This window comes from Mesocricetus auratus, unplaced genomic scaffold (genome assembly GCF_017639785.1).
Source record: "Mesocricetus auratus isolate SY011 unplaced genomic scaffold, BCM_Maur_2.0 Super-Scaffold_100676, whole genome shotgun sequence".
NCBI lineage: Eukaryota > Metazoa > Chordata > Mammalia > Rodentia > Cricetidae > Mesocricetus > Mesocricetus auratus.
This window is the reverse complement of record NW_024429266.1, coordinates 184333724-184352120: the sequence shown is the minus strand read 5'-3', so window position 1 is coordinate 184352120 and position 18397 is coordinate 184333724. Positions and strand designations below refer to the sequence as shown.

The window sequence follows — 18397 nt, the reverse complement described above, 5'->3', positions numbered from 1 at the left end:
ACCTCCACAGCCTTGTGTCACTAAAACACATGAGTGCTAATGACCCAGCTGTAAGCTGCCTTGGAAGATAATTAGTGTGAAAGCCCAAGTTAGTCCCAGGGGGCCAACTCAGGACTCTGAGTCCCCAGAGCTCCCTCCTAATCGAATGGAAACATCACAGCTGGCAGGAAGATGCCTGGCACACAGACTTGGGAAAGCTGCTTCTTGGAGCTGGTCTTCCCAGCAGACCAGTCAGCAGAGGCATCGCGACAGCAATAAAACAGGTAGATGTCTCGGTATGTTCCAGCTGGCCAGCCCTGGCACTGTGGGTTCAGAAGCACAGGTCGTCTGAACATGTGTGGCTGGATCTAGAAGTGCCTCTCTCCGCCTCTCCCCCAGGGTGGTTGAGCTTTTCTGATAGCCTAAGCAGCCCATCTGCCCCTTGCACGTATAGGTAGTGGGTGGGGGTAGGGATCACTGGCTAAATCTCAGTATACAGTAGTGTTTGTTGCCTTGTGCTGGGAAGACAATCACTTCCTGGAAGCCGCCAGCTGGGTAATTCGGCAGCCAACAGACTGTGGAAGGGAGCTGAGAAGGCCTGTCGGGGTGTTCCCTGCTGCCATAGTTCAGGGGACGCAGGTGGTGACAACTCTCACCAGCGAAGGAGGAGGAGGAGAAGGGCACCCTCAAGAAGTGTAACACCTCACCTGTCCCACGTCATGGAAGGGCTTCTCTGCTATGCTAACCTGCACTTTGGAGAGGCCGGGCCACTGTCTAACAGTCTGTGTGGTATAGCAGGGAGACTGGAAGCAAGGGCTGTCACACCCTAGGAGCCCCTTGCTTAAATACTGACACTCTCTCCTACCCAGCCAGAGTCAGGACAACTCAGGTAGGTCAAAGGGCATGACTGTAATAAAGATGTTACTGGCAATAAAGAGGCATGGAGTTACAGAAGGTTGTGAGCCACCTGACACAAGTGCCCGGAATCAAATTTTGGTCCTCTGGAAGAGAATCAGGCAGTTTTAACTGTAGAACCATCTCTCCAGACCCCTCTTTTAATTTTTAGAAATTTTGTGTGTGTGTCCACGTGTGTGTTACATGTGGGTGTGGGTACATGCACCCTGCGCAAGCATGTAGAAGCTGGAAGAGGACATCAGATGTCACCCTCTGTTGCTCTTTCCCTTATTCCCTTGAGACTGGATCCCTCACTGAACCAGAAGCTTACTGTTTCAGATATCATGGTGTGACATTTCGAATGATAATGGCCCCAACAGGTTCATATATTTGGATTCTTAGTCACCAGGAAATGGAACAGCTTGGGAAGGATTAGGAGGTGTGGCCTTGTTGGAGGAGGTGTGTCATTGGGAGTGGTCTCTGAGGTTTCAGAAGCCCACACCAGCCCCTGCTCCCCTGTCTCTGCCCACTGCCTACAGATCAGGATACAAAACTCTCAGCTACTGCTCTGGGCCATGCCTGTCTTCTTCTTCCCACCATGATGATCATAAGCAAACCCTCTGAAACTGCAAGTAGCCTCGGAAGGAAATGTTTTCCTTTATAAGTTGCTTACTAGTCATGGTGTCTCTTCTCAGCAACAGAACAGTACTGAGACACAGGCTTGCCAGTGACTTTCAGGCTCCACTTGTTTCAGTCTCCCAACTCTGGAGTTACAGACACATGCTACCATGCCTGGTTTTCACATGGGTGGCAGGGATTTGAACTCAGTGCCTCCTGGCTGTACAGCAAGTGCTTTTATCGACTAAGCCCTCTCCCAGACCCATTTGTCAACTCTAATAGAACTTGAAGAAGCTACTGAGAGCAGTTATTTTTGCAATTGATTTAAAAATTCTTCTGTTTGGGGATTTTTACGGTTTGAGTTTGAAATGTCCCTCACAGGTTCCTGTGGTTGGACACTTGGCCCTCAACTGCTAGTAGTCTTTTGGAAGGTTGAAGACCCTTTGGGATGGGAAGCATGGATGGTGGAGGCAAGTAGCTGGGGACTAGCCTTTGAGATTATAGCCCTACCCACTTCTGGTACAGCCATTAAGATATGAGAAACCTCTTAGCATACATCTATTCCATGCAATGTACCATGCCTTCCCCACCAGGATGGACAGAAACTGGAAGCCAGAATAAGCTGTTTTCCCCACAATTGACCATGAGATATTTTTGTTACTTCAAGATGTGAAGTAATAAATTTATGTGAATGTATTAAATTTAGATCTCTAATATGACTGAGCCCAAGCCCCTTAGACACTCAAGTTTTTCTGCATGTTTACTCATATACAATTCATTCTTTGAAGCTAATTAAGCTGAAGAATAAAGTTTGAAACAATGGTCAACAAGGTTCTTTGTCTAGTAACAGTAGTATAAATAAATAAAAGGGGAAAATTAAGACTCCCTACACTGTTGGGGCTGTATTAAGGTTAAATATACACATGTTCTCCATTTGGGATGGTCCATCTGGTGATATTTAATCTTCACAACTGGCAAAAGTCATACTCAGAAGCAATTGTACTTTGAATTGGGCTAAGGATTTATAGTCACTGAGGAGGCCATGGGCCCCTGAGAAGGGAGAAAGGAGGGAAGTGCCACTCTCCTTTTCCTTACAGTAAGTTTCCATTTTCTCCATTTGCCTTCACCTGCAGGAACTTTTCGTTCCTGATTTCCCCACTAAGAAAATGGGGCTTAGGATCCACATACCCCAACCAGTATTTGTCTGATTCTGTGCCCTGAGACCGAGGAACCTATTGCCGCTGTTTCTGTACCCATGCACCAAGATAGTGGATCCTATCAGCAGCTGTTTCCGTACTTGTAGACCCAATCCCAGAACCAGAATGTGCACATTGATGCCTTGGGACTAATAGAGGAGAGGTAGGATGTCACTGGTCGGAACCTAGAGAAACCCAGACCCTGTTAGATTCAGGCTCCTGGCTCCAGGGTTTCATCTCTACACAGTGATCTAACACATGCTAATAAACTTCTCTGTCACTTTCTCCTATTTTCCTGTCTTTTAATTCTTTACTTGGAGGGAGAAAATAACCATCACACAGCAAACATCAGAAGATGCTGGGCAGTGGCCGTGAGTCACGGCTTCCAGTCAGTCACATAATCATGAGGCTAGCCAACTGACACTGCTTGGCATGCTATGTTTGATGTCCCTTAGGTTAGGTACATTAAATTCCTTTTCAACTCATGGTATTTTCAACATATAATGAGTTTACTGAGCTACAGGCCCATCATAAATTGAGAACATCTGTTCTGCTATAATGGAAATGCTTACAACTGCAGTACAGGGTAAGCTCTGTGGTGGGTGGGCGTGCGCATAGGCATGCTACACATTAACTGCTTTGCCACTCAAATGTCTGAACTCCTTCAGCAGCTCCGTGAGTAAAGTCAAAGAAAGAACTAATTGGGAAGTGTGGGAAAGCTGCTGGGTAACAACTTCCTCGAATTCAATCATTCCCTCTCAGGAAGCTCCTAAAACTTACAAGATTCACAAAGCCCTTCCTCAAGGTTACACACACACACACACACACACATACACACACACACACACACACACACACACACATTAACAATTGCTGAGAGGAGAACAGAAGAGAGCGTCATCATACTGTGCATGGACCTCTAGGGATATGGCTTTCATGAGTCATCACCCATGCTAGATAGCCTTTGTGATCATGTGACTGCCTTGGGTCACTCATACTCTTATAAGCAATCCCTCACAAGCATCTTGTAAATAGTTCCAATAAGCTTACTGGCTCATGAAACTAGACGTGGGTAGAATAATTCCTTTGGGCTGTGCCTGTGCCATACATGCTATAAATGAACATTTGTTTGTGTCTCCCCAAGAAGTATAGGACAGAATACAGGCATGGTGATGCATGCCTATATACTTGGGAGGCTGAGGCAGGAGGATTGTGAGTGGGAAGCCATTATGTGCTATACACTGAGTTCATGTCCAGCCCAGGCTACATAGTGAGACCTTGACTTAAAGAACCATAACAAAAGCCAAAAGCACAGCCGCCAGCACCACCGACAGAAGACTGTGTGGGCCAAAGTGTGCACAGTGCTTTCTAGTGCCTGGAATGGGGCATGGCAGGCAGTACTCTATGAGACTTGGTCTTTTCTCCTTTCTTTTTGTCCCATCTGAGCTCTGCCCTATCTAGGATCACTGGGCAGTGACACTCAGGTGCGTGCCATAGAAATATCTGTTCAAACAACTTGTGAGCATAGTCCCTTTCTTAAGAATTGGAGACACGGATTTGACTGGGTTATGTTGTGCTTCCTGTGCCCAAAATAAGGCCAACTTTGCAACTTGGAAGGGTACAAGGGAGGCAGGCAGAGGATTTACAAAGCTCTGCACACCAGCACTTTGAAAAGAGGAGAAAGAAATAGAGGAACAGAGCTGAAGCCAGAAAAGTGTTATAAAGCCATTGGAGGCCATCATGATCAGTCTAGAACCTGAAATCAGCCTGCCTCTCCCCCTTGCCTCTGATCAACAGATTTCCCAAAACTGGCCTACGGACAACAGGATGCTTTCTAGGCCAAGCCAGACCTGTGCCTATGCTGATGTCAAGAGTTACAGTGGTCAAGAACACTAGACAGCTTTACTATGAAATGCACGGGCTCAGAAATGCCTTTGTTTCAAAGACCCTGGGGTCCTTACCCCAGAGAGAAGCAAGCCTGGAGCTGGCAAGCTGGACTTCCCTTGTCTCCAAGCCTCTTACCATACCTGAGTCATGTGCTGTTTACTGTGTGACAAGAGTCTGGATATCCTGGCCAGTTCTTATTTTCTTCTTCCCCATACGATCCAGACCTTTTGCATGTACCTATGACCTATTGTCCCTTTAAGGAAGAGCACATCACTGAAGATTAAGACAGACCTCATCCCCCTTCTCACTGCAACCCCATTGTTCCTCTGTGCCAAACCTGGATATACTTGTGGTCCAATGAGCCTTGAGTGGACAAGTGCACTCTCAGGCAAGGCTCCCAAGCTCCAGACATTCATTCTCTATGTACTCTTAGATTCAGCTCAGCCCTTGCTTCACCAGAGGCATGAGATCTTCAGAGTATGCTTTTTTTTTTCACATAACCCATTATCATTATTGGCATTGCAGCTGGAGAGGCAGCTACGGCTTTTAACTGCCACCACTGAGTTGGTCACTTTCAAGGCATTTAACAAAATTTGTCTTGTCATAAATATTATGGTAAGTGTGGTCTTCAGACAGGTCTGATTGGTCTTCCATCACACAGGCTGTAGGGAATTCTTAGGAACTTATTAGGATTGTTTGTACCAGCTGTTTGCACCTGGCAAGCAAAGTTCATAGTCACAACCTCCCCAACTATTATCAGGAGATCTGGGGCAGGAAGCAAGATGGGACACTAAGCCCAGCATAACAATGGCTGGGCAAGTCCCTAAGCGTGGCACACTTGTCATTCCATTAAAATGGCATTATCCACAGTTCTGTGTCCCCACATGGTCTGGCTCTGAAGCCACATGTCTGTATGTGGCTATCCTAGGTACCTCCTCTGTGTGAGCATTTCTGTTAGTGTGTCTTCTTTGCCATCAAGGAGACCTGAAGTCTTGATTTCCTTGTTGCATCTGTCCATCTATATCCTTTTGGGACACCTTTATGTTTTCCATATCCCCCTCAGTACTTATTGGAAGCCTTTGTAGGTAAGCAGAGTGGAGACCATGGACATATACAGGCACACAGCAGCCTCTTTTGTGGCTGGCAGTACACTTAGCCTGTAGGTAAGATGTGAAAATTTTATTTGTGAGTGATAGATGCAGGAGGGGATGCATTTCACCAACTGCGGCATCTGCAGATAAGTGCTAAGATCATCATGAGCAGGCACTGGGGGGAAAGACCCAAGAGCCACTGCCCTCAAGGGCCTTGCAGCATGCATGGAGCAAGTAGAAGAGACCTTTCCTAACAGAAGGGCCTCAAATGCTAATCAGTAGTATGGTGGGGGTGGGGTAGGGCTGAGGCTGTCACTGTGACACAATACCTGGCAGAAGCAATTTAAAAGGAGAGAAGGGTTTATTTGGCTTATAGTTTCGGAGCTTTCAGTTGGATCTCAGAACAGCATCTCACATCATGGTAGCCAGGTAGCAGAACGAATGCCTGTGTTGGCTGCCTTTCTGTTTCCCCTTCTTCATTCCACCCACGCCCCTGTCTCTGGAACAGTGCTGTTCACACCAGGGGTGGATCGTCCTTGTTCAGTTCTCTCTGGAAATATCCTCACAGGCATACCTGGCAGCAAGCTTCATTATTCAGCCAGTCGCTTTGTAACCCAACCAAGAGACAATCAATATCAATAGTTACTCAATTGTACATGTATTTTAATGATTTCATCTTCACACTTGTTGGAACTAGTGAGCTGCATGCAGAAGTGATGATGACACTTCTGCCAGGGGACCTCCGACCTTCCTTTTCTCCTGACATAGTGTCCTTCATGGTCTCTATCAGTCTGGGTCCTTGAGTAACTGTATGAAGCAAAGAGCTATCTCTAACTACACTAGGTATGAAGATGAATGTGTTGCCTCAGCATCGCTCTAATATAACTTCATTCAGATAGAAGCAACAAGGTATATGATCACCATGTAAGGAACTCTCCACTTACGGTTACTCCCAATTGTAGTCATGGTCTTTTTTTGTGGTGCATCTTTCAGTCCCTCCTCCCTAGGTCCTTGTTGGTTAGTTGGTTCCTTCCCATTTATGTCACAGTTATAGCATGGTCAGATAGATAGGAATATTCCTGATCACCTAGGCCCCAGTGCATGGCCTCAAGCTACTCTGCACCACAATGCATATTTCTTACACTCCAGGCAGTGTTTTACTTATTGTCTATTGTCTCCTTGTTTCATGGCAGGCATAATGACCCCAGGAATGTACAGGAGACTTGTCAATTGCCGTATTGTCAGAATTGTGACTGGTACAAAGCTCCACAAACAGCTGAGTGAAACAGATGAGCAGGTGAGTGAAAGATTGAGAAGGCAGGAAGATCACTAAGGGCAAGTGTTTAAGCAAGGGTCTGGGAGGAGGTAGTCTTTTGAGGCCAGACCAAGGGTGGGAACACACAGGGTAGCCTGGGGTGACCATGAGTTGAGTGAATTGGCTGGCATAGAAGAATACAAATGAGAAGAAGGTGGGTGAGAACCTCAAACATTGTTCCATGTATTACCTAAGGGTAAAGGGCAGGTAGCTCTCCAAGAAGAATGACTAGGAGTAAAACTTGAGGGTCTGAGACAGGATGCCTAGGAAGGCATTGAGAAGCTACAGACAGATAGAGGTGAAAGGAAAGCCCAGGACACAATCATAAGACTGAAAACAGTTCAGCAGGCTGGTAATGATGGATTGATACAACTTTGTCTAGCAAAGCTCCCTGCTGCTCATTGGTCTAGGACAGGAGGGAGAGGAAGCCAAGTGCAGAACTCAAATGCTCTGTCTGCTGGAGCCCTGAACTCAGTGTTCTCCACTGCAAGGCAGTGCCTCTCTGAGCCTCCTAGGAATATCCAGTCTAAGACAGTCAAGAACAACAACCAGGCCAATATCTGAGTGAACTCATTCCTGAGTGGAGACTCAGCACACCATTGCATGGCAGATTGTGACAAGCTTAGACCAAAACAGCACAGGTGTCTGCATCTGCATGGTAGAATCTGAGTTCCAACCTTAGCAAAGAGAAAATACACTTCCCTGTTGACCAAAATGTACACATGAACATTATATGGGCCAAAAAGAATGTGTATGTGTATGTGTGTGTGTGTGTGTGTGTATTTAAGAATAAATTAAGTGTATTGCTATCTTTTATGGGACACTGAGCAGTGGCTTAGCAAATTGGAGGGGGCTGAGATTTCTGGGTAAGGAAGAGAGTTGGAAGCAACCGGCATAGGTTCACAGTATTGACATGTTGTACAACCTTGTGTATGGATGTGGTTCTAATGATTGAGTCTAGGATCTCCTGAATGCTAGGCAAGTGATCTTCCACTGAACCATGCCCCAGATCTATAGTTCATTTTGTTCATGACCTTAAACAACAGATTATGTACAGCCTTGCACATGAGAAGTGTTCACCAGATATTTATTACTAAGTCTTTATAAATTATCATTATTGACGACTTTCTCTTCTGTCTTACATAAGAAAAGTAAAATATCCATAGGGCCAGGAAGAGATTTCTGCTCCATCATTGGCTTCCTGTTTCCCTCATCTCCACTTCTGCACACACACTCACTAATCCTTACAGGAGCAACTGCCTCCTGGCTCTGTTCTGTGGTATCCTAGCATCCCATGATCCTTCCTGAGGAAGTCTGCAAACATAAATCTCTGTCATGTCACTCTTCAAAAGCTCTACTATGGTACTGGGTTGGGATCAGCAGAGAACAGGCACATTCCTTTCCTCTTCTGCTGTTTCTTCCCCATGGACAACCATGGTCAACTTTAAGCTCTGTCTTGGCTCCACAGTTCTCTTCCAGTCAAGAGAAGGGAGTCACTGGTTTTGTGGGGCAGTCTGGAAAACAATTGTGGCAGTTTTTGCCTGTCTGCTGCCCCTGCCCTTCTGTTAGGAGCAGAGTGCCTGCGGTGAAGGTATTCTGCACCCTGCCAGGTCCCAGCCCCAACCCTTACAGAGCTCTTCCATGCACTGTGAGAGTGCCGATCTGTGAACAGCTCACTAGTGGGGAACATTCATTGGCTCCCCTGTTGTGTTATCTCTAGCAGGGAAGCAGTTTTCAGTTTTAAAGCCCACACTCTGACTGTTGTCCACCCCTGCCTTGATCTTACTTTTCATTTGACTCAGTAATCAGGACGGAGGGACTACACTATTCACTGCAGCCCATACAAAAGCAACACATTCCACTGTCTATGAAAGTAAGCAGAGTCCTCAGCCTGCCATATCAGATCCTCCACCAAAAGATAAAGGTATGTGTCAGTCAACTCCCTAGTCTCAACTTCCCATTCCACTGTGCCCTGGGTCTGTCATGGGCCCTGATACAGTCACCAAACTAGGGTTCTCTGGTCTCCTATAAATGTGTCATGCCATCTCTGCCCCGTATATTCAGCTTGGGTCTTTCTACTATGCTGGCATTTACACCCACGAAAATTCTTTCAAGCAGTCCAAGTGACCCATAAGCCACTTTCTGAGCCCTCTCTATTTCCTTCGCATTTCCTCATCTTGTTTCTTTGCCAGGAACTTCCCTTTGCTTGGTATTCTTCCCTTCGTGCATGCGGCTAGGCACCAGCTACTCTCCCACTATGTGTCCACCTCCAAGTCTCCCTGAGTGACCTGGAAAATGGGGTGCTTCCCCCAACTGTTCCACAGAACACGGCACAGCATATTACCAAAGACGCCAAGTTAAAAGCACCCTCTGATTTTTCTCAAGAAGCCTATGAAGGAACTCAAGCGATACCACATAGTTAGATGCTCCCAGGGAACAGTGTTGTCACTCTCTTTCCGAGGGTAAGCTCCTAGACCAGCAGGGACAACAAAGGTGGGTGCCACTGTGTGAACCTCATGGTAGAGGGAGCTACAGAGGAGCCTCCAGAACCTCAGGGTCTCACAGGATACTGTCTGAATCAGCTGTCGCCCTAACCAGGCAGGAGATGGGACATCATGCCACTGACTCAACTTCCCTAGGAGGTTAGGGAGAATCTGGGCTGCCCAGTCCATAAAATAAAGAAGGAAATCCCAATTTGAAGAGGAAGGGGTGCATCCAGGCCACCCAGATTAAGCGAAGCATGGAAGAGTCTCTGTGATGGCCCTCCCCCATCCAATGAGCAGGAATGCCAAAATGTGTCTCAGGCAACAGCAGGTCCCAGCTCAAATGACATGACTGAATGTGGAGGCCATGACATTTTCCTCACTGGCTTGAAGCTTGGGAAGTCTGATAGGCCTCTTTGAAGTCTGCTTAGAGCCTGGGGAATGTGCGGGTTTGAGAGGCCAGATAAGACCCTCTCAGGTTCAAGTATCAAGATGCTTTCTTTGCTTTCTACATGCTGCTGGGAAAATGAGGAGGGCTCAAGTTCTGTAATTTCTCACAGGAAATGTTAAATCTGCCCTGCTACTATGTTGGGGTAAAAAAAAAAAAAACAGACCTCATAGATTAAACAAAAGGGAGACTGATTCTCAGTCACACAAGGCAGTCAATATCGGCCCTTGGTCTCCTGACACACACAGAACAGGAAGGGTTCCCACTAAAGGGAAGCCCCTTAGCTTGCCCTGGAAGAACACAGCCATCACCCACCTTCATTCTTACAATCAAATGTACAGAATCCTGTTCCATCTCATCTGTCATTTTGGGTCATTCCTATCAAACACCTTGCACATACTGAACTGACCGCATTCAAGATGACCCAAGACAAAGTGACACAGTACCGATTTTGGTGAGCCACTTGGCTACAGCACCATAGATCTCATCCAAGATGAGGATGACCACAAGGTTGATGATGACTGCTGTTGCAGTCACCGTTGCCCGGACGTTGGAACGTGTGGCCTTGCTGAGAGAGAGCGCAGCTGCAGTTGTGATCCGATACACAATGACCCCAAAGACAATGGAGAATGTCAGGGCAATCTGTACAGAGAAGACAGGAGAAGGAGGCAATTACTGAGCAGATAATCACACCCACAGTCAACTCTTGAGCGCCTACTGTTTGTTCGCATCAGCTGCTGGTAAGCTCTAGTTACTCAGTAAGCAACAAAGGACCTGCAAAGCCGCTGAATTCTGTTAATGCATTTTCACTTTTTATCAGATCCCAATAGCCTAAAACACACACAGCACAAATAAAGATGAAAATTCTGAATACTGTGGAGTGTAAAACATATCCTGATTTCCTTAATTCTAGAACTTTCTACTGACTATGTAGATAAGATGAACTCCTTTATATCATAGTAAGAGGTGTGAAATTATTACATGCTAAATGAAGACAGCTGCTGTAGGAACACAACATGGAAATCTGCTTGGACAAAGGATAGCTGTAGAGGAAGTAAACTTCAAGACCATCCATTAAAGAGCATAGGAAGCCACTGAAGATGCTTAAACTTAGAAGGCATGAATTACAGATGAGAGGAAAAGGTTGAGAGCACAGAACAGAGAAATAAGAGACCAATTCAAGTCATGTTGGCACAGAATGGGGTGAATAAAAGCACTGAGTTCCTTTCCAGGCACCTTGTAATGGAAGTCACAGATTCTACTTTGGTATGCAAATCTCTTGTTCCTTTGTCCCAAGGAGGTCTTCCTACCCCTAGATCTCTAAGGTCCACATTACCTCCCCTAGAACACAAGAACAAGGATTCCTCTAGACCTACAGTGCCAACCCTCCTGTGTCCCCACTCCTGTCCAGCTAAGGAAGGACAGTTTGTGGAATCACTAGGATGCCATGAGCAAGAGCTCCCAATCAAGGTTCAGCAAGGGGTGGCTAGAGGATGGCCTCTGTCAGAAACAGGTCTCATTCGGCCCTGCTTCAGTCAAGGTAAGTAATGTTTCACCCTTGCTGCCAATGAGACTCTTCAGGTTCTTGTTGGTCTCTGGGGAAGAAGGGATGGGGCACTGGATATTTAAACTGTGGGGAAAGAAGAGGACAGGTAGACATTTCCCCTAAAATACAAAAGAATGCTGGAGGAGACATTCTGGAGGGTAGGGGAATAGATGGGAGGAGCAGTGAGGAGAGTGGGGGGCTGGGAAGAGGTCTGAACAGTATGCTGTAGGCAGTGTGAATGATACTCTGGTGAGCTTGGAATGAGTTACAGATGTGTCAGCATATACACCCATGCAGACCTCTGGGGTGCCAGCATGCTGAAGCCTCGGGTGCCAATAAGAGACTGGGTTGCCTAGCCTGGTATGATTTATAAATGTTAGCATTTGTCTTGTGGGCCATGGTATAAGAAAGGCAGGGAGGAGGTCTTTCATAATCAAAGGAGTGTTTTTCAATGTGTGCATATGTGTGTGTATGGTGTGTGTGTGTGTGTGTGTGTGTGTGTGTGTGTGTGTGTGTGTGTGCATATGAGTGCGTGCATGCATTTGATTTGGTGTTGGGAGAAGACCAGGGAAAATTGCCAAGGGTCAGTAGGGAAGGAGATGGGGAAGAGATCTCTCCTGGGCTTCCCTGAAAGTGAAAAGAGTAAGTGTGATGCAATCCATGGCCCTAGAGGCTCCATCAACTGGGAGCTTGGTTGACACGCAGAACTTAAGCACAACTCCAGACCCCGGCTTACAATCCATATAGTAAAGGGAGTCCCACCAAAGCAAAGACACCATTCTTTTCACTCCAGTCGCTCTCCCCTCTTGCCCCAACATCACCTTCAACACTATCCCTAACCCTACTTACTCTTTGCAAACTTGTACTTCTGTGGTCTTGATTTTTCTACCCCATGGTAGAAACCAGGTTTGGAATCTCCCCATTGGGCTTTCCCAAAACATCTCTAGATCCACAGAGCTCCCAGGCTTAGAGAACACAAACCTGACTCCATGACTGAGTGTTTTGTAGACAAAGAAACAGGTGTGGAAAAAAGAAATCATTTGCTCTTGGCCACTGGATCATCTGAATCACAGTGGGAATGAAAGAATTGTAGCATTTAGGGGTCATCTATCTACCTACAACCTTCAGTTTTATGCATAAAGAAACTTAGGCCCACGCAGCAGCAACCTGATTGTCCCAAGGTTTGGAAGGCACAAGACAGAGCTGAGATGTTAATGGATAATGGTGGTGTCGTCATCACCACTTTCCCACTGTATCTTCTCCATGTCACTTTTCAAATTACCTCTCCACTTGAGTTCATCCTTATAGCTACCTTGCCTTCTATAAATGAGATTTCATGATGCTCCATGCCTGGACCCTGCCGTGTGGAACACAGTCCACATTCCCATCCTGACGTTTGGCCTCAGGTCTCTTGTCCTGAACTCCAATGCCATTCCCACCACTTGTGGTTGAATTACTGCTTTTAAAAGGCATCCAATAATATTTCTGATAAGTTATCCTCTATGTCACTGCACTGGGACACATCATGTTTTGGGTCTGTCTCCCACAGCTTGGGTAAAGGAACTTGGTCATGTGCCATATTCTACGGATAACACTATTCCATATCAGTGCTCTATATATGAAAGTGGCTTGCTAAAGACTGACTCTTTCAGCCACAAATGACATATCCACACTACACAAGGATGGATTATCTAAGCCCTTATGGGTTTTGCATTTTGGTCCTATAATTTCACCTTTGGGGTATAGAAAAATATTGCAAAATGTTAGGCTGTAGATAGGAAATGTCCCCACAGGCTCGTGTGTCTGAATACTTGGACTTGGAGAACTGTAACGTTTAGAAAGGTAGAGCCTGTAGAAGAAAGCCCATGACTGGAGGTGGGCTTTAAAGAAGGCTAGCAAGGCTCGACTTCCTGTGCTCTGTCTGTTTCCTGGCTGTAGAGACAATGTGGCCAGCAGTCACATACTCCTGCAATCATGTCTTCCCTGCTATCACAGACTGTATCCTTACTTAAACTGTGAGGGAGAAAAACAGGCAAGAACGAGCAAAATTATTACCTATGTCCTAGTTATGTTCAGTTGTCTACTTAATATAGCCTAGAATCACCTGAGACGAAAGCCTTGACTGAGGATTTTCCTAGATCAGACTGACCTGTGGCTATATCTCTAAGGGATGGTTTTGATTATTAATTAATGTAGGATGACCAAGCCTACTCTGGGAGGTATCATCCCTAGGCAGGTGGTTCTGGGATGGTATAAGAAGGCTAGTTTAGCATAGCAAAACAGCTATGGTTCTTTCAAGTTCCTGCTTGTGGCTTTGTGCTGACTGTTGTCAACAATGGGCTGTGACCTGGAAATGCAAGCTCAATAAATCTTTTCCTCCATGAGTTGCTTCTCATCAGTGATTTAATGCAGCAACAGAGAAGAACATGGAGCACTCTCCCCCCTTTAAATTGCTTTTTTGTCAGACACTTGGTCGGAGACATTAGGAATTTTTTTTTTTGGTTTTGCGAGACAGGGTTTCTCTGTATCGTTTTGGAGGCTGTCCTACAACTCACTCTGTAGACCAGGCTGGCCTCAAACTCACAGAGATCCACCTGCCTCTGCCTCCCAAGTGCTGGAATTAAAGGCATGCACCACCAACATCCAACTTGACATTAGGAAAATATTTAATAGACAGTGTAAGCCTGGACATAGAGTTTGAGATTATGAAAGAGCTATGAAGGAGAGACTTCGGGGTCCCCACACTCCGAGACTTGTATTCTGAATGGATGCTGTGAAAAATCACTGTACACATGTAGCAAGGATGAACTTGGAAGCAGTTGGTCTGAGGCCCCAGGCTTCAGGTCATAAGTGTCTGGGATGCTCTTTTGGAGAGCAGGGAAAGGGCAAGAAAACCTTGCAGATTTTTGGAGAGCTTGCTAGGGGGAAAGCTTGGAAAAAGAATATGGAGGAGGAAGAACTTTCTAGAAATAGAGGAAAGCTGCTCAAGGCAGCGGCAACCTCTACTAATCCAGTGGAACAGGGCTCAGCCTGGGGCACAGAATGTGACAGTAGTGCCAGTAAACAAACAGCTTTGTCACTGTGTCACAGCTGCCTCTGACATCCATCTGTAATTTGTTTACTCCTCGGTCTTAACAGATGTCTAAAGGCTAGGTGTCCAGGAGACAGCGCTCAGGGAAATACAAACAACGTAACCAACTGAAAAACGACTCCCCTTGTGGAGTTAGCCCTGTAATAAAGCAATAAATAGGTAAACACAGGGTATCTCAAACTGCCAATGCTCCAACCTCAGTCCCTGCAGTAGTAGGACATACAAGCGCATGCACCTCCATGCTTGGCAACGTTTTTCAGTTCTACAAGGCATGACCAAATTCTTTCCAATCTACTCTTGGGACACTTTTTGAATGACCACAGCAGCCTCCTGCTTGACTGTCCCTCTCCCACACACTTGCCATCTTGACCAGAATTTCTCATAGCACCCAGAGTCCCTTCTGAACTGCGTGTCAGACCATATGTCTCCTTTGCAAACCTTTCTCGAGGGAGTTTTCCAGCAGAGTGAGCCCACTCCTTGCTATACCGCTGTCTCCCTAAGGCCTCTCTGGCCATATTTCAGCCACAGGCACACCCCTCTGTCCTTGTTCATTTCCCTTCTCACTGGGAATCCTACCAGGTACCATATCCCAGAGTCCTTTTCCTTACCCTTCCCGCTGACTCCAAAAATGTCAGTGTGACTGGTTCTTTTACCTATTATAGATCCTTGCTAAAATCTTAATGAGACTTCCTTACTTGACTTATTTAATAAATGCTTTTGTGATTTTAAATTTTGCATTATTGGGAGCGTACAGAACACACACACACACACAGAGATAGATGTAAAAACAAACTCTAGTGTATCGTGCCTGCCTCACATCAAACACAAGATCTCTTATCCAGGCTCTTCCTTTAGTTAGTTCAGTGACAGTCATTTCTTTCTTCATTTTCACTATTCTGTTACTTAAGCATACCTCTTTCTGAACATTGTGTTATAACAATCAAACCATGTATATTCTTTGTCATTTTTTTTGTCACCCATGCTGTTCTGTATGGTGATTAGCTTGTTCATCTTCATGGCTACGTGGTCCTTAACTGTGTAAATAGAGCTCGGTTTATTTATCCATTCTTGTGGGGATAGGCATATGGACTGTTAGCAGTTTGGGGCTATTATAAACAGTGTTTCACAAATTTTTCCCTATGTGTACTTTGCTGTGTGTACACATAAGATTTTCGAGGGCATGCACCTAGGTGTGGAATTTCAGGACTCTGGGCTTTAAGTCTCAGTTTTACTAAGTAATGCCAGAATGCTTCTAAAGGCATCTTTAAATAATTTCTTAAATGAACTCCTACCAGGATTGTACAAGTTTCTTTTGATCTAGATCTTTCCCAACACTTGTTATTGACAGACTTCTTAATGACAAGATGTCTGTTGAGTGCACATGGTGTTTCACCATGGTTTAAATTAGAATTTCCATGAATACTAATGTAAGCTTGCTGGTCACTGGAGTTTCTCTTTTGGGAAGTGCCTATGGAGGTAGTTTTTTGAGTTTTTATTGAATTTTCTTGAGTTTGTAATTCTTTAGAAATTTGAGACCAGTGTTTGGTAGATTACAGTTTTAAAGAATTTAATGAACTTTAAGCTTGCCACAGTCCTTATTTTCACCCCTCATGCTTCCCATAAAACCACCCAAGCCAAGGCCTTTCCTAGACATGGAAAATGCCCTTAAAGGGAGAGCATCCTTAGTGCAAAGATGTCTGCTCTATTGTTTCTACATCTCCTCCAGATTTTAGCCCAGGGCTGTTAATATCCTTTCAGCCTTTGAAGTCTTTAATGAGATTAGAAATATACTTACCCAGTATTTTTCACTAAATTCAGCAACATAGGTGTTACAAAATCCTACTGCACCGCTACTAAGACAGAAGTTGATTTTATTATGTATTTACTTATCACATGTAGAGCATTTTAAGCTATCTTTATTTTCAGTCCAGGCTGGTGAACTCAAAATCCTCCTGTCTCAGCTGCCCATGTACCAGGGTTACGGGTGTGCACTGCCACTCTCACCTTATCTATAAACTCCTTTTTAATATCATTGTCTTTCATCTCCACATTGTCTGGCCCCTAAGGATAGTATTAAGCACACAGCTGTATCCATTATGTACTTCTCCGGTGAAGAAACTTTCCCACAGCCAAATGCACCTTGCGGGAGGCACAGGAGCGCTGAATTGGTTAAACTTTCTACCATCACACTTTAACTGACTGCAGCTCACTGCACTCTTAAATAATCCCCCCAGGCCTTGGGCCTGTTTGGCAATGAGAGGAAAACAAATTTAGACTGCTAAGCTTTGACAACTCGGCACTTTGTCTGCAGAAGAAGGTCTTGAGTTTGATGATGTCTAAGCTAAGAACATTTGTATTTTGGACAGGGTCTCACTACGTATCCCAGGCTGGCCTCAAATTTGAAATCCCCTGCCTCTACCTCCGGAATGCTGGCATTATAGGAATGTGACACCAGGCCTGGCACGTTTTAAATTTTTGAGACTACATGTTTCCTGTCCCTGTTAGTTATGATGCCAATAATAATAAAAACAATGAACTCAAGCCAGGTCAGGATTAAGTCTTGCCAGTGGGTTCAAAAAATGAGGATGCTTCTTGCAGTTTTTGAAACTCAAATAATCCCCTTCTTTTCTATACTACATATGTAGTCTGGTCCAGACACACTGAGCTGCTATGCCCACAGTCTGCATTATGAAGCCAAGCATCTACTCTTGAAACCTACTGCAAGGGAAACTCCCAGGAATCTATAAGGATGATGCCAGCTAAGACTCCTAGCAATTGCTGACATGTAGCCTGAACTGGTTTGCCACCTTCTGTGACCAGGCAACACTTCCCGTGGAGGAGTGGGACACTAACCCAGTCACATAGCCTTTGACCTACAGTCTGTCCTGCCTATAGGATAAGGGTGGCACAGAGATTTGTGGGAGTGGCCAATCAATGACTGGTCCATCCTGAGACCCCTGCCATGAGGGTGAACCCACCCCTGACATTGCCTAGTGCACCAGAACCCAGAGGCTGAATGGGGAAAATATCAATACAATGATGTTTAACAATATTCTGCTATGAGAATAGATTGGTGCCTAGCCCAATAGTCATCAGAGAGGCTTAGTCTAGCAACTGATGGAAGCAGATGCAGTGAACCACAGTCAAACATTAGGTTGAAATTCGAAAATCATGCTGAAGAGAGGGAAGAAGGACTATAGGACCTATGGAGGACAAAGACATTGCAAGGAAACCCACAGAAACAACTCACCTGGGGTCATAGGAGTTCAAAGAGACTGAACCAACAACCAGGGAGCCTGCGTGGGACTGACCTAGGCACTCCACATATATGTGACAGTTGGTCTTCTTATGGAATTCCTAACAGTGGAAGCAGGGACTCTTTTACTGGCTTTTGGGACCCCATTCCTCATTCCATGTTGCCTTACCCAGCCTTAATATGTAGTGGGGTGTTTAGTCATACTGCAACTTGATATGCCATGTTTTGTTGATATTCATGGGAGGCCTGCCCTTTTCTGAATAGAAACTGAGGAGGAGTGTATTGGGAGAGCAGAGAAAAGTTGGGGGGAAGGGACTGAGAGGAGAGAAGGAAGGGTAACTGTGATCAGGATGTAAAATTGATCAATTAATTAAACAAAAAAGGAAGCTATGCAGGGTTTCCCACTGAAGACAGTCAGATGTTAGTGACCCAATGAGGTCCTTTGGTAACCTTTTGCGAGGTCTTCCAGCATAAATTGCTAATCTGACTCCACCATGAATCAATCTCAGGCTCTTCCTTTGGCCTTTCCCAGCACTGCCAATATCATTAAGACTCAAAATGAACAAACAAATAAATAAAAAGCTCTCACAATC

The 18397-nt window shown here is 45.3% G+C and overlaps 1 protein-coding gene across 1 annotated transcript in view; it reads right to left on the bottom strand.

Moving 5' to 3' along the window:
* Nucleotides 1–18397, bottom strand: part of Ano2 (anoctamin 2) — a 332087-nt gene that overhangs the window by 55284 nt on the left and 258406 nt on the right. The window contains exon 17 of the mRNA XM_040737100.1: nt 10358–10553. Within this exon, the coding sequence (XP_040593034.1) occupies nt 10358–10553 (196 nt within the window). The remainder of the gene's footprint in view (nt 1–10357; nt 10554–18397) is intronic.